General features: G+C 39.3%; 1 protein-coding gene across 3 annotated transcripts in view; it reads right to left on the reverse strand.

Moving 5' to 3' along the window:
- Positions 1-3,449: 3,449 nt before the first annotated feature.
- Positions 3,450-14,636, reverse strand: part of PDZD2 (PDZ domain containing 2) — a 199,057-nt gene continuing 187,870 nt past the window's right edge. For all 3 annotated transcript variants that reach the window (XM_019531915.1, XM_019531914.1, XM_019531913.1), the window contains 3 exons: positions 12,556-12,829; positions 9,889-10,023; positions 3,450-8,958 (listed from right to left, as the gene is read on the reverse strand). In XM_019531915.1, coding sequence (XP_019387460.1) covers positions 8,792-8,958; positions 9,889-10,023; positions 12,556-12,829 — 576 coding nt within the window. In that variant the 3' untranslated portion in view covers positions 3,450-8,791. The remainder of the gene's footprint in view (positions 8,959-9,888; positions 10,024-12,555; positions 12,830-14,636) is intronic.

Genomic DNA, 14,636 nt, shown 5'->3' on the forward strand with positions numbered 1-14,636 from the left:
TGACTTCCTGCCCTTTGGGCAGGGGGCTGGACTCGATGATCTCCCGAGGTCCCTTCCAGCCCTAATGTCTATGAAATCTATGAAATACAGCCCCAAAACACTTTGCAGTACTGAAGATACAAGCCCAGCCAATGCTGCTCTCAGGAACCAGGCTGGGGAGCTGCTGTATAGGAGCAGGCAGGATTGTCACAATTTTTGCCTCTCTCACTACTCAAATGCTGCCCACTGCCGTGTCTTTCACAACAGCATTTTGCATACTAGAGAAGAAAACAGTTGTCAGAAGAAACCTCTATCCATCAATGGTAGAAATACCCTGATGGGCAGAGTCTTAGACCAGCTAGCAGCTGCTGCCCCCTTTTAGCTGTCAGTTCATAACAGATGGCCTAATTTTCCTATACAATGCCAATTAAAATTAACATACCAACCCACATCAAACATGAGGTGGCCAATCGATGCATCATTTTAGAACGTTTTAGGCTCCATTCTTCACAATCCTAACTCACAAAATTTCTCTCCCCTCTGCAGGAAGTCTCACTTTCTGCAGATACCACCAGGAACACACTGCTTTCCTTCACAAATATTAGACTCCTGGATCTATAGGACTTTTGCAATGATGCAGTAACCAGGCCAGTCACTGTTATGGTGCAGAAAGCAATTCGCTCCAATGCTAGCAGAAGAAAATTTCACAATCGTAGATCATAGTATAAAAAGCAAACAGTGTTGGAGAAACCAAACAGGTGGCTCAGAGGGTGCTGTAAGAAGGAACTTGAGTCTCTGCCCTCACATGCTAAAACCACTTCTCCCTTTTAGTGTCATATTGTGCCTGGGCTGCCTCGTACACTACAGCCTCATCGAATGACCAGGTATAGTTGGTCTCCTAAAAGCCCCTGAAACCCTTGACTCAGGAGACTCCCAGAGAGCATGGCTCCTCTCCCTCCAAACAGCTAGTAGGGTTGGCCTCATTGGAGGCCATTACACCAGCCTCGGGATACACTCACCAGTGAGCTAAGATGCCTACTGAGCAGCCTCAACTATGGTGAGGCTGGTGCAGTTGAGTAAGACTAAGAGGCATGTGAATACAAGGCACCTGCTCCTCTGTGGGGAAGGCTGCTTGTAGCATCCAGGGACACTTTGGAAATCTTTGAATTGGAGCCATCTTTGAGAAGAACAACTACTCACTTAAATCACTGTTCTCAGATCACAGCCCCGTTGATGCCATTAGATGTGAATAAAGAACCGAGCCTACGCTTTTCCAGGCTAAAGAGTCCCATGTCTCTCAGCCTATCATCGTAAGATCTGTTTTCCTGACCTCTGTCCTACCTGCCAAGCTGTTTGCAGAACACATGTTGCTTGGAAAATGGTGTGAAGTCCTTGAGATTCAGGAGATCATATAGTGAGGCCACTTTTTAGCAGAGATGGCTTGATACTGTAAAATTCAGATCCAGCTCTGGATCTGGAACATTCCTAGGGTGGAGACTTCATTTTTGAAGTTGTTCTTTGGGGAGCCGACCACAGCCCATATATTTGTAATGTCTTGTCTGGGCTTGTCTGGGACATCACTTCTTTTGTATCACATTGTCATCAAACTGGTAGAGAGTGAATACAACCCTCTGGATACATGTGTTTCTGCCTTCCATGAATGAAAAATTATTTCACTCACACTTTTTCAGGGACCACATGGTACCAGATTTTCCAAGGATGGGTTGAAACACTACAACCAGAAAGCTGACATTCCTGGATAAAGTTTCCTACGAACTTTCTGGAATATATTCTAGACATAGAAGAACTGATGTTTGTGAATGCATTTCCTCAAATGAATAGGTTATAAGGATAAACAAAGTATTTCTCTTGGGTCAAGATGCTCTCCATTTCCATTTTGTAGGTATTAGTGTTTTTCAGCTTATGAATTGTCAGAAGTGACATAACTTTATTTTGCATAGCTTCTTCCATTACCTGCACAAGTATTCTGCATACTATAGTTCCAATGGATGAACTGGAGTTCTCCCTACTGACTTCAACAAGAACAGATCCCAAATGCTTCATAATAATAATGTAATATAAATTCCCAAACACAAAAGAAATTACAAGAAAGCGAAGGCTAAATCACACACATCAATGAATCTTCTCCAAACATACCACAGTGAAGTCTGAGTAGACAAGCTATGTTATGCAAACTGTGAAATTCCTTTAAGATCATTCATGGGATTGAAAAGGACACGATGCAGAGAACTAGCTTCAGGATTTCTGTCAATGATATCTTTTATTGTACCAACTGCATAGTTGGGATAGAGTTAAACAAGCTTTCAAATGCAAGACATTCTTCTTCAGGTCAATAAAAGATACCACCCAAAGAAATCCTTGCTTCTCACATAATACCTAGACCACTGCAGCTACAACATTGCTCTAACACTGCCATGTTTAACTACTTTTTTATCCCTAAATTCATTAACAAATTTGCTTGCAAGTTTTCAGTGCTCCAAGGAGTGCTGCCATTTGGGATGGGGAGGCTGCATGCTCCATGGGCAACAAAATTGCTCAATGCAAGTTTTCTATGTAAAATTCAACTTGGCTTTAGAAAAGGTACCGGGGCTTAGGACTAGTTCTTCCTAGTTATGGGAAAGCACTGCTTTAAAAACTTACGGTAACTGAATAAAAATGCTTACTCGTGAATCCAAAAAGAGGAAGAAGAAATGAAGCAGCTTGGCTGATGGAGAATCATGTGTTTTACAGGATGATTTAGTAAATGAAGAAATTAATGAAGTGAAGTACAGAAAGCCAGTTCCCAATAGCAGGCTGTCTCACCAACCATGGGCAGACTCTCAATGGACAGAGAAGAGACTAATGATTGACAAAATGAGTTTTATATGATTAAAATTTTAGGGTCCAGGTCCTATTGACTTTAGTACACTCGGGATTTGTTTACCAGTATGGAACAAGTCTTTTTATTTGTGGAATGATCTGTAATATAGGATTGGATGCTATTACATCAAGCTTCCATGCATAGGAAGCATTCTGCATTAGATATACAGTCTATCATAGAGACTAGGAACTTTTCTATTTTTTAAGCAGGTTGGAAAATTCAGAATTGATCACTAGTGCAAAATTCCAGAGAAGCATCAGTTATTAGTGATAACAAGGAAACTTGGGTTTTACTTACATATTTGCATTTTCTGTGCAGAAATGCTTAAAAACTCCATCTTATATTCCAGATAGTTGCTGTAAGGAGCCCTTTATAATGTAACATTTATATAGCAACTAGCTGGCAACCTGACTGCCACTGATGAGAACTCTAAGCCTGTTTTTAGCTCAGATATATACTTTGACATTTTTAGATGTCATGAGTTTTGGTTGTGCTTTTCAGGAAAAAAAAACAAAAAACAAAAACAACTTACTTCCATGAATGCTTCTAAAGGTTCAAATGGAGAACTGTTGTGGAAATGGAAATCTAGAGAGGTACGAAGTATACCATTTATTTTTCAAAACCACTGAAAGACAAAGTTTACGGGGATACAGATTTACATAACAGAGACAAAGTAACTTTGGCAAATGTACAGTCTATTCCATATTATTGCACTCACTTTTTTATAATATACAAGGCATTTTGAAGGTTTTTCAATAAAAGAAGTTATATTTATATAAATAAAAGTGTACATATACAATATCATACAATAACATATCAGCTTAACATACAAAACGTAACTAAAGTGGGATTCCAAATTCTCACCTGATCTAGTCCAATTCCCATCAATATTTTCATGTGTACATTTACATATCCTAAAATGCATGAACAGGTAAACAGTCCAAAACCTGGCTGTGAATAATTCATCAGGAATTTAAAAAGAAACAGCTGTCACTTATGAGGGCTAACTCTACTTGAATAATATTAGAAACCCCAATCACTCAAAATTATCCTAATACTTAATAGCCCCTGAAAGGACATTTTAGGATGAAAATAACCAAACATATTGGCTCTTCCTAAATTTAGGCCCGATCCTGCAGTCTTTAATACAGGTGCAATCCCCACTGCCTCTAAATGGGAACATTTCATGCATAAGGACTTCAGGCTATTATAATGCCCAGAGCCCAGGCCAAATCAAAATCCAGCATGTTCACCTTCCTGAGCTGCTTGGGGCCTAGAAGGTAACAGATGTTAGGTTTTATGCAGAAGAAAAGCTGGCCTGTTCTGAACACCAGCCTCCCTCTCTTCATTATCCATAATCCATAATGAAGAGCTGCTTGGGCATCCTGACTCTTAACACACTTACTTTCTTAGGTGGAGCTGTATGCCCTGCATTAGGGCTTAAGTAATGCTGAGGTGACTATTACCTGTATACAGATGCAGCAGCTTGGGGACAGGCTTTCAATTAGCCAAGATCAAGATTATCCGTGCGAGTGAGGCCTTGGGAGCATTCTGAATCTTTCCTCACTCGTTAGTGCTCAGCTGCAGGGGAGGGGCTTGGTTCCTTGATCATACACACATTGAATCTTTGAATCCTATGGTCCCATTCTTTATCTTACAGCTGGACGGACACACACGTTGGGGCCAATTCTGCTCTCACACTAGCTCCCCATTGGTGAAAGCCTCTCCTGCCTTCAAAAGAGATATCCTGAATTAACACTGGTCTGAGACCAGAAGGTGGCCCAGAGAATCTAGGGCTCTCCAAAACCCTTTCCGACTTCATGGATAAATAGAATAGCTAGGGGCATCTGTGGCTGTGACAGCAAAGCTACTCAAGGAATCTTCATGGTTCCTTTTAGCATCACCATGTTCCTAAATGAGTAACATAGTTTCTAGCTGAAAATAGAAAAAAACCCAGACTTTGAAAAAGAAAAGTACAGTCAAGTCAACTACTCTTAGAGACTAGTCATAGGTAGGGATCTACTTAAAGCACATGAAGGAGAAGTAAAAATTGCAGACCACTTCCAGCACCCAGCACCATTTTTGCGGTCTTTTTGCAGGGAGACCCTTGTGGTGACTGGTGGAGGGGCCCCGGTGGCCCTGCCCCTCGCTATTGACTGGCTGAGAAGCCTGCCCTTTATGCAGACCCATTCCTTGCTGCCCAGTGGCAGAGAGGGGTGGGGCCGCACACAGGGCAGCCCTCTTGGTCAATCAGGAGCAGAGGGAGGATGCCAGTTTTCATGATGATGGCAGAAACCACCTTTTTCACAGTTTCCACAAAAACTGTGAATTGAATAGAGCCCTATATGCTGTAGTGCCTGCCTGTTACCTGTTGTCCGTTTTCTTTGAAACACTTAAATACCTTATAATTCCATGTTTTCCAACATAAAACCATTCATATATTCTTATTCTACATTCAGACAATTGCAGAACTTTATTTTTACCAGCTGCTGTGCAGAAGTTCATTATATCTGACAGTTTTCTCCACTCTTGCCTTACCAAAGCAAATTTCATATTATGGGACATAGGAATTCATGGGGAATATTACTTCAATACATTTGCCCAGAAATGTTATTGGAATAATTTCAGCTCTGGTAATATCATCAGTGAGATCTTCCATTTCCTATTACCTAAGAAATCACATTTTTGGCAGGAAAAATGATCACATAATCTAATAAGTCAGGGTTAAAACGTAATTACTACATCAAAACAAAAAATACACATCACTAGACGTTGGTATCTATCTAGAACATGTTAATGGGCCATCATATATTTAAATATTAAAATTTCATCGTTCCTTCAAATTATATTCAGTATTCTATCACAAACACAGAAATTCCCACTTACTTTTGCTATTAATATTTGCCCGCCACATACATCTTTAAGTGCCTATGAATAAGCAACTGTATGGTATTAATTTAGTGAAAATGAAAGTTTTCCAAAACCACTCAAAATGAATAGTACCAGCAAATAAGTGTCTGAAAAATTCTATTATTTACCATGTGTCATTTTCAGGACAAACTTCAAAGTCTTTAAGTTTAATGCACAAGATTTAAAAGGCCGTCCTATTTGTGTTCACACTTATTTAGGAGTGTGGGATCCGTATACTTCCTGGTCTGGAATTTAGTAAATCTTAAATGGTGAATTGGAACAAAATGTTCTTCTTAACACATAAGTGTGGTTTAGTATTTTAAACTAGAAAAATGTCAGTACTGTACTGTATATATATCGGTATGTATGCACTATACTGTATTAAACTTAACATGCATATTCATGTATTTATAATACATATTATTTATTTATCACTATCTTAGGTTAGATTATTCCTGAAGAAGGCCTCACAGTTTAATTGTTATCACCAACTATTCTCTCTCAGTTTTAAATATAAATTAAACAAAAATTTTCCTCCCAATTTAGGCCCTGAGACCACAATGAGTTCCATGTGGCTGGAAATCTGTAACCGTGCAGACCCCACAGATGATGACTGAACATCATGCAAGAGAAGGGGGCTGTCCTTCCAGAATCCCTTCCAGAGTAGACTAGGAACAAACTTTGCGCATTTGTCCCTGGACAAGTTGTGCCTGTATTTGTCCTGGAACAGAAACATCCCAGAATTGGCACGTACACACATTACACTTCTAATCTGGGTTTGGTGAGGGACTGAATACATTTTTCTGCTACTAATTCAAGGATGCAATCCGGGGATGATGCAATGTATAGGCATACTTTACAGTGCTCCTAGAGACATTGTTAGTACTTCTTATCCATAAACCTTTTTGGGATTTGTCACAGGGCAATGGACACCTAAACACCTGCACTTTTCCCAGGATAAAATGGTTTATCTCAGGATAAATGCAACATCTGTTTGTAGCCATAGTGGATCCAACTCTGCAGCCACTTCACACAGACCTCCTCTGGCTTCTGTAGGCAAAACAGCTGTAAAGCTAAGTCCAGCATATTTTTCACCAAAACCATAAAGACCTCTCTCCTTGGATACACATATGCGCACATTCATGGGACTGGGAAAAAAAAATCAAAGATATATTTATTTCTATTTTTATTCTGTGCAACTTTTCTGCTCACCTAATCTTTGGATGCTACCCAGAACCGTATCTACTTCCCCATGTCACTAGTTTTGTTCTACCCAACTTGTGAGGAAAACAAACTGAACCCAAATGCTTCACTCGTTTACAAGTACTGACTAAAACCTGCTGGAATAAACAGAAATAAATTGGGTTATGGTATAATCTAGGGCTCAGCTCCCACTGCAAAATGCACCTCCAGAGTTTTTAAATATATCACCCACCCATGACCCTGGCCCTTCATCAATAAAAGTGCCATTTACAAGGTGTTGAATTGGCTCCCGGTTTGGATTTTGAATGCCTCTTCAGTTAAGGTTGATAAGACCTTAGGTTTCAGGCCAATCCTTTGTCCAAATACAAGCTTCTGAGGACAGTGGAACAAACAACTTGTTTCTCACTGTTAAGGATGGCACCCAATTTTTGTTTTGTCACTGGTATGAGTTGTTCAGTCATCCCAAACTTGGGGAAATAAATTGTCTGTTCTAATCTCTTATATTGTACATGTTCTTCCCTTAAAACAGCACGGTATAAATAACACACAGCAAAATGGCCTGCTAGGGGTGCATGCTTTGAATGGTGAGGAATTCAAGATAAGTGCATGTGACACTGCAGCCATTTCTGTATTATTGTGTCTATAATATTTTATCTAAGGAGTTATGTTCTATACATATAAAGTTACAATTCCACAAATCAAAATCCTCAACAGTCAGCCCATTCCTCACTCAGTCTAAACCATATTTATAACACTAACACACACACACACAATCAAAAAATAAATATTTGAGGGGAAAAAAAGAATGATTAAAAAAGTCACCAGTACAGCCAGTTCAGATTTAAGTGTTTAAATCTTCAGACTTGACTGTTTAAAGTAAGGCAACCATAGTCCTTTTTTGGGTAACTAAACGAAAGTGGCTCGATTTACAAAGATGCTTAGCACTCAGTGAAGTTAGTGAGTACTAAGCACCTAAACATTCAACCCACTTTTATTTAAATGCCTAATTTAAGGAACCCAAGTCTGAAATATTGATTGCAATTTTTATACCTGTCTTAATTAAAGCTGTAAACCTGAACTGCTGTCATCCCCTTGATCCTAGACAGATTACCAGCCAACCGGGACAGATTTTCTTTCCTGAAACAAGTGTCTGCACACAGAGTTCTACTGCCTTAATACGTCTGATCTTCCAGTATAATATGCCACTGAGGGCTCATTTAACTGTGGTGAGTTCATATTTTTTTCAATGATTTTGAGGTTTGTGATAAAATGATTCTGTTTTAGATTTACAAAGTTGTGCAAAATTATATCTCTCTCATCATGCATTTTTAGCAAAACTGTATTTAGAAGAATAAAGTGAGATTGTTCCAGACATTCTCTTATATTAACAAATAAAGACTGGACCCCAAGTAAGTGTATTAAAGTCAAGTTATAGCTAAGTGATATACAGTCTGTATATGCCCATCCTTGTTAACAGGATAGCAACAAATGAGTTATGCCCCAAATCTGCAAACCCTAAGTATGTCAGAAACAGGCACAATATTAATCAAAATCTGCTTTACGATGCTGAATGTCTGTTGAACTGCTGCCCGACACAAAGATCCTCCTGGAGACTGGCTTCTTACATCCTTGATAAATATTTTTAATACCCTGCATGTTTGCATACTGCTTTTCTGATGCTTTAAGCATTCCACTGGAGTGCATTAAGCTACTTCTACATAGCTTCAAAATGTAAGGACAGCTGGTAGTATGTTTGGAAAGGGCTTATTCAGGTGACTATTTTGCCTTAAAGAGGTGCGTTTCTTGATAGTGCTTCTGTCATACTGAAGTTCTAGGCTTCTTGATAAGCAACTGAACAGGTCCCTCTGGGACAGATTTAATGATATTCCAGGCATCATAGTGCATGAGACCAAGTAATGACTTTCCACTAATGGCAAGAATTTCATCTCCAGCTTCTATATTTCCAGCTTGCTCTGCAGCACCACCTATGGGCATAAAGGAATAAACTGTCAATATAAAAGAGGCAGCAGGGGTTGCTTCCCACTATGATCAGTGAAAAAGAATGAGTCGTTGAACAACAGCTATTTAACCACTAGGTCATTATTCTGAATACTTACAATTTATCCCAGTAGGGTGCATTCAATAACGGAAAAGTACAGTATTATTATAACTCCCATGTTAAACTCCAACTGTTAAATAAATTTTGTGTGAAACCAAGCTGCTGAGATTAAAATGAGCATTACAGAAGAATAAAAGATGCTGTACACTGGCTCTACTATTATATAATATATAATGTGCCTGCTCATACAGACTGCAATACTTATTTCCAGAAAAAATGAAATATATTGTAAAGAAAAAATGGCCCAAGTCTCAAACAGCATGTTAACCTCTTCTCAATTGACCCTTTAATTGTTGGTAATAACAAGGGACAAAGCAAGTTCTTCAGCAAAGACCAGACGCCTAGCAGCTGAGATGGAAGCAGTTAAAGAACAAGCTTCCTGTACAGTTAGAAATTAGACGGTATTGACAAAAGTGTATTTTCTCTAATGGTAATTCATCTGCAACCATCCTCTATCAAGATACACAGCACAAACTCTAATTAATGACCATAATATAAGTGGTTCCAGATAAACACATACTGTGTAAAATCAATGGCTTTGGGTATAATACCACTTTTAATTTCAAAACTAAAGTATTATATCACGCACACACACACGTTGCTAGACCAAATAGGAACACAGGCTAGCAACATTTTGACTCTTTCCCTTTTTGAAGGATCAGGCCTTCAGTTATTGAGAGTAATTGAATTAATGTAAAAATAATTTACTTTCATGAGCATTGTATTCATGATTCTATACATGAGATAGTAAGAAAAAGAATGGGATCATGGCCATGTTCCAATTAGTTTCTACTACCTTTAAATATTCTTTTTACAAGCAAAGGTCTGTCTCCAGAAACTGACGCTTTTCCACCATCAAGGCTGAATCCCAAGCCAGCAGAGGTTTTCAATAATTCAATACACACAACATCATTTATATCCATATTTAGGCCTGCAACAGAATATATACAACGTTTCATTATTCACCTTCAAATCACAATTTTGCTCTGGTGACAAAACGATTAACTGTTTAGTTTCCACTCCAACTATGACCAGCTTTAACCCATTTTTCTTAAAAGCATATGTTCACTTCTTTGGTTGGCACATGCAGTTCAACATTTGCAACGTACAATTACTCACCCTGTGCATAGAAAAATTTTGATTTGGCAAGTTCTTAAAGATATGCCGAGATATTTTAGGGCCTTCCTATACTGTGGTGATGTCAGCTCCCACACAGGAAAGGCCTGTGTACATGTGGCCAGACACAATCCAAATAGAAATAAACCAATAAGGGTGCTACTCTCTTACCCCTTGGCCTCTCTCAAGCTCACCAAATAGGATCAAAGTGATGCCCCCTTGCCAGGGAATTTCGGGGCTGGGGACATGCCTGCAAGTGAGGCTGGGTAGGGCACACTTGACCCGTTCTGGCTGGGACATGCAGGCACTACTGTCCAGATAAACTTCCAGCAGGTGACCTTTAAGAGGAGTATTGAAAAATGTGGCCAACGGTATTTTATTAAAAAATTACAAACATTATTTTTTTTAAAGATGTATTTAAAAATTACAAAAACAATGAGCTGCAAAACATTTTACAGTTGTTGGCTGGATACCCCTTTGTTTATGATTTGCATGACAGCTTTCTAAATAGCCAGGCTATTTAATTTAAACAACTACCATCTCCATTAAGGTAGCGTTTACCAACTAGGATGAATGTTTTTCTGCTCACTAGTACTAGAATTGTCAAATCTCTGCCAGAAGATGTGTGTTGCCCTATAGCGGCTGAAGCACAGGTGTTATAAAGGTGGCACACTGCTATGTCTACTGATAACTACACCTTGTACCAATGGACCTGAGTGTTTGCAAAAAAGTGTTATATTCTTCTCCAGGGGATGGTGCAGTTTAAATACCAATGGAATTGCTATGAATTAGTATTACCTCTTGAATTAAATTGCTATCAATTATAAATTGCTACCTGAGGGTAAGCTTTGCCTATTGGAAAATAGCATATGTAAATGTACAGGCTACCATATGTCTATACTGCCCCTTAATGAACACAACACGAGATAATGCTGCCTCCTAGTGGTTGCACCAAAGGGGCTGTGCACCTTTTAATATAAGTGGAAGGAGTGATTTTAGAGTAGAAAGTCAAGACTATCTGTATTGAAGTTCTTTACATCTTTGTGACTACAAAATAACAATTTTATAAGGCTATTCTAATCCAGTTGATATGGTACATCCTGGTGTCTTTGTCTCTAGTGGCAATACATCTATATCAAAATGAAGGAAGCTATAGACTCCATACTACAATTACAAAGTATCTAATATTCCAAAGATTATATACTCCAAATACTCTGAAGATTGGTCACCTCAACCTAACAATAAAAACTTGTTTTGGGGCCAGTTCTTCTGCCTATGTAAAATGTGCAGGTTCTATTGGAGATAACAGAGTAACACTAATTTACATGGTTGAGTATCTGGTCCACTTATTTAAAAAATGCTTCCTATCTCTTCTAGCGATGTCTCTGGATATTCTATTATAATTTAAGTTGAAAGTACCAGACAATAAAAATAGCAATAACAAAAAGAATCATGCTCCACTAAAAGATGGAGCTGATCATTTACAAGAGTGGTCATGGACTATCGTGTGTCTCAATTTCTTGGTGCTCCACTTCAGATAAGCAACAGGAAACTCCCTGTGGCAGATCGGACATACCCCTACAGAAGCATACTAATAAATCTTTGGTTACTGGGAGTTATCCAGCATTGCCAACTGATTCCTCTCCGGGATGCTTAACAGTGGAACTCCAAGCCAGGAACAAATGCCACATGCATGAAGCCATAGCAAATAGTCAGCCACAGCACACTTTGAATGATAAAAGGTCTAAGTTCTAACACCCGACAGGCCTCAGCTACAAAACAAGGCTGTGCGCCCAAACTGAAACCTATTCATGACACCACTCATATATGATACAAATCTAACTTTTTGCAGGTCTCCTCCCAGAATACAGATTTGGGTTTGAATGAGATTTTTCTGTTTATTGTAATATCAAAATATCTATCTGCTATGTTTAATAAAAACCATCTTAAAAAATAAATCCTGCCATTCTATAGATTAATTTCATTTCTTATGAATAACAAGGAGATTTGTGGTTTGTTTTTTCTTGCACCAGCTACTATTGTCATTTTAAAGGCATTTAAATATGTAATCTACATTTAATCCTACACTGGAAGAATATGTGGAAAGACAGACACTGACTTCAATGGGAACTGGATAAGAGCCCGAGTGTTCATCTAAGGGTCTATCTATTTATGACAGTTTCTAAAATTACACTTGACTTCCAAAAAGTACAAATAAATCTTGACGTACATGCTATTTGCTCTCTTTGATCTGATCACACAGACATTTATAATCTGAAACATATTTTTTCCCCTGGTTCTGCTCTGTAGTGTATTCATGCCAACTGTTCTTGGAGTAAAAGTGTACCTGTCCCTCCTATATCCAGGGTAACATCCTTTCCAGGCCCAAAGCATCTTCTGCCAGGAGCAGTTATTTCAAGTCTGGAAGAATCCTTTCCTCTGTCTTTTTCTTTCTTGATGACAATGACTGCATATTTGTGCAGTCTGGCCTGATGGAGAACATTCAGAACATCTCCATGAAGTGAATCCATGAGAGACATGCCATTGATTGACAAAACAAGATCTCCTCGATGAATGGTCCCTTCTTGAGATGCCACACCCTTCGAAAACACTCTGTGGACCTACAAGAAAGTTTCTATTTAGTACTGAGACGGCATTACGAATATGCATGGTACTTTTCAGAACTGCTCAAAATGGAGGCCTGACCCTCAAAAGGCTTAGTTTATGAGCCTGATACCAAACACCATCAAGCACAACACTTCTTGTAAGCAGTCCCAAACACCATGCTTAGTACTATCGGACATATCCTGAAAAGGATGTAGGTGTCTAAAATGGGGCTTAGATGGGCCTAAGTCTGCACTGCAATCCGTACATTCATTGCTTCGTGGCCACCTGGTAGTTCTGTAGGTGTTTCCAAGTGACCAATTCTGCTGGCAGAAGCCATCGACTACTAACAGAGTTGCACCCACAGCAGGTATTTCATCAGCATGTCAGCCAACAAAACACTGTCAGCAGAGCTTTACAATGTAGACAAAGGCCTTTTCTCTAGTACCTACAATGGAGTATGCAAGAGATCTGCTGGAGAGTTCTTCAAAGCCTTGATTCACCCAGGAAGAGGCTCTGCCAAGCCACAATAATTTCAGTATTAAATTTCTGGGCAGAATTCAGAAGCAGTTAAAGGAGGCACTCCCAGCTAGGAGCGAAGGCCTAGATCTTGTAAAGGATTTAAGTTCCTAAAGCAGAATTTAAGTGCCCAAGTCTAAAACTGTGATCCAGAAAAGTCCAACCTAATTGCTGCTTAATCCCCAGAGGTGCCTAAACACTACATACATCATTTTTGTACCTTAAGAGGTCCCAAGACACCTAGAGTTCTGTTTCTAGGCATAATTATAACTGTTTCAGTGTAGACAGCTCAGTGCCTAACTTACTGCTAAACCCAACTGGGTCCAGAAATGGGAAGAGCAGCACCTAAATCATCTGAGGGGCCCAATCTAGCATGCTCCGCACACACCTAGGACTCTGTAGAATGAGGCACTCTACAAAATGCAGTAGCAGTCATAGCCTTATTTTACAGCACAGCCAAAGGAGCAGGATGTGCTGATGCTACCCACTCATTTTGTAATAGCAAAGGGTAAAAAGCACCCACTTAGGGAGTGGAAAATCTAAGTTTCATACTGTCATCTGCCTAAGGAGATTCATCTCCCATCTTTCAGGAGAAAGCCCTAACTACTTGACTAGGGATAGGGAGGCTGCTCTCCTATGCAGAAACAAATAGAGGGAGCATGAAGGGGCAGACCTGTGACTAGAAGACTCAACTAGGACAGAGAGGTCCTGATTTTCCATCCTGCTCCCAGGGTCTCATTTTGAATTTAAACCCAATGACGTTTCATGTAAAATATACAAACAGTCCTGGAAGCAGGAACCAGAACCTTCCTATAAGCACTGCTTCAGCCCCACCGTCCTAATCTCAGAACCAAATGGTTTTACCCTTTAAGTGTCAGATTGAAACTCTTCAACCATGTTGGAGGCCATGCTGCATGGGTTCTCTTACATTTCCTCTGTCTTAATGCTTCTACTTTTGCAAAGAAGTTCAGTTGTTTGGCATCAATATTTTTTTGCCTGGTGTTACTTAAGGGTACTTAGACTGTTTAGACTGCCTCCTACTTAACAAACCTTATGAACACAAAATTATTAGTTTTCAATAACAGAAACAACTCCAAAAGAATCAGATATTTACTGAAGCATGATGTGGCTTTTCCTGGGTTCACAAAGCACAAACAAAGAACACATTTTCAAAGATAAGAACTAAAATCCACCTACACCAGGCTGCGTTCAGTGCAGGCATGTGAGATTTTACTGATATCCTATGGACTTTCCTGGATTCAACAGGATGATAATTGAGTTACACTTTTTAGGCTAGTTTGAAAA

This window comes from Crocodylus porosus, unplaced genomic scaffold, assembly GCF_001723895.1.
Source record: "Crocodylus porosus isolate Cpor-Errol unplaced genomic scaffold, CroPor_comp1, whole genome shotgun sequence".
NCBI classification, from domain to species: domain Eukaryota; kingdom Metazoa; phylum Chordata; order Crocodylia; family Crocodylidae; genus Crocodylus; species Crocodylus porosus.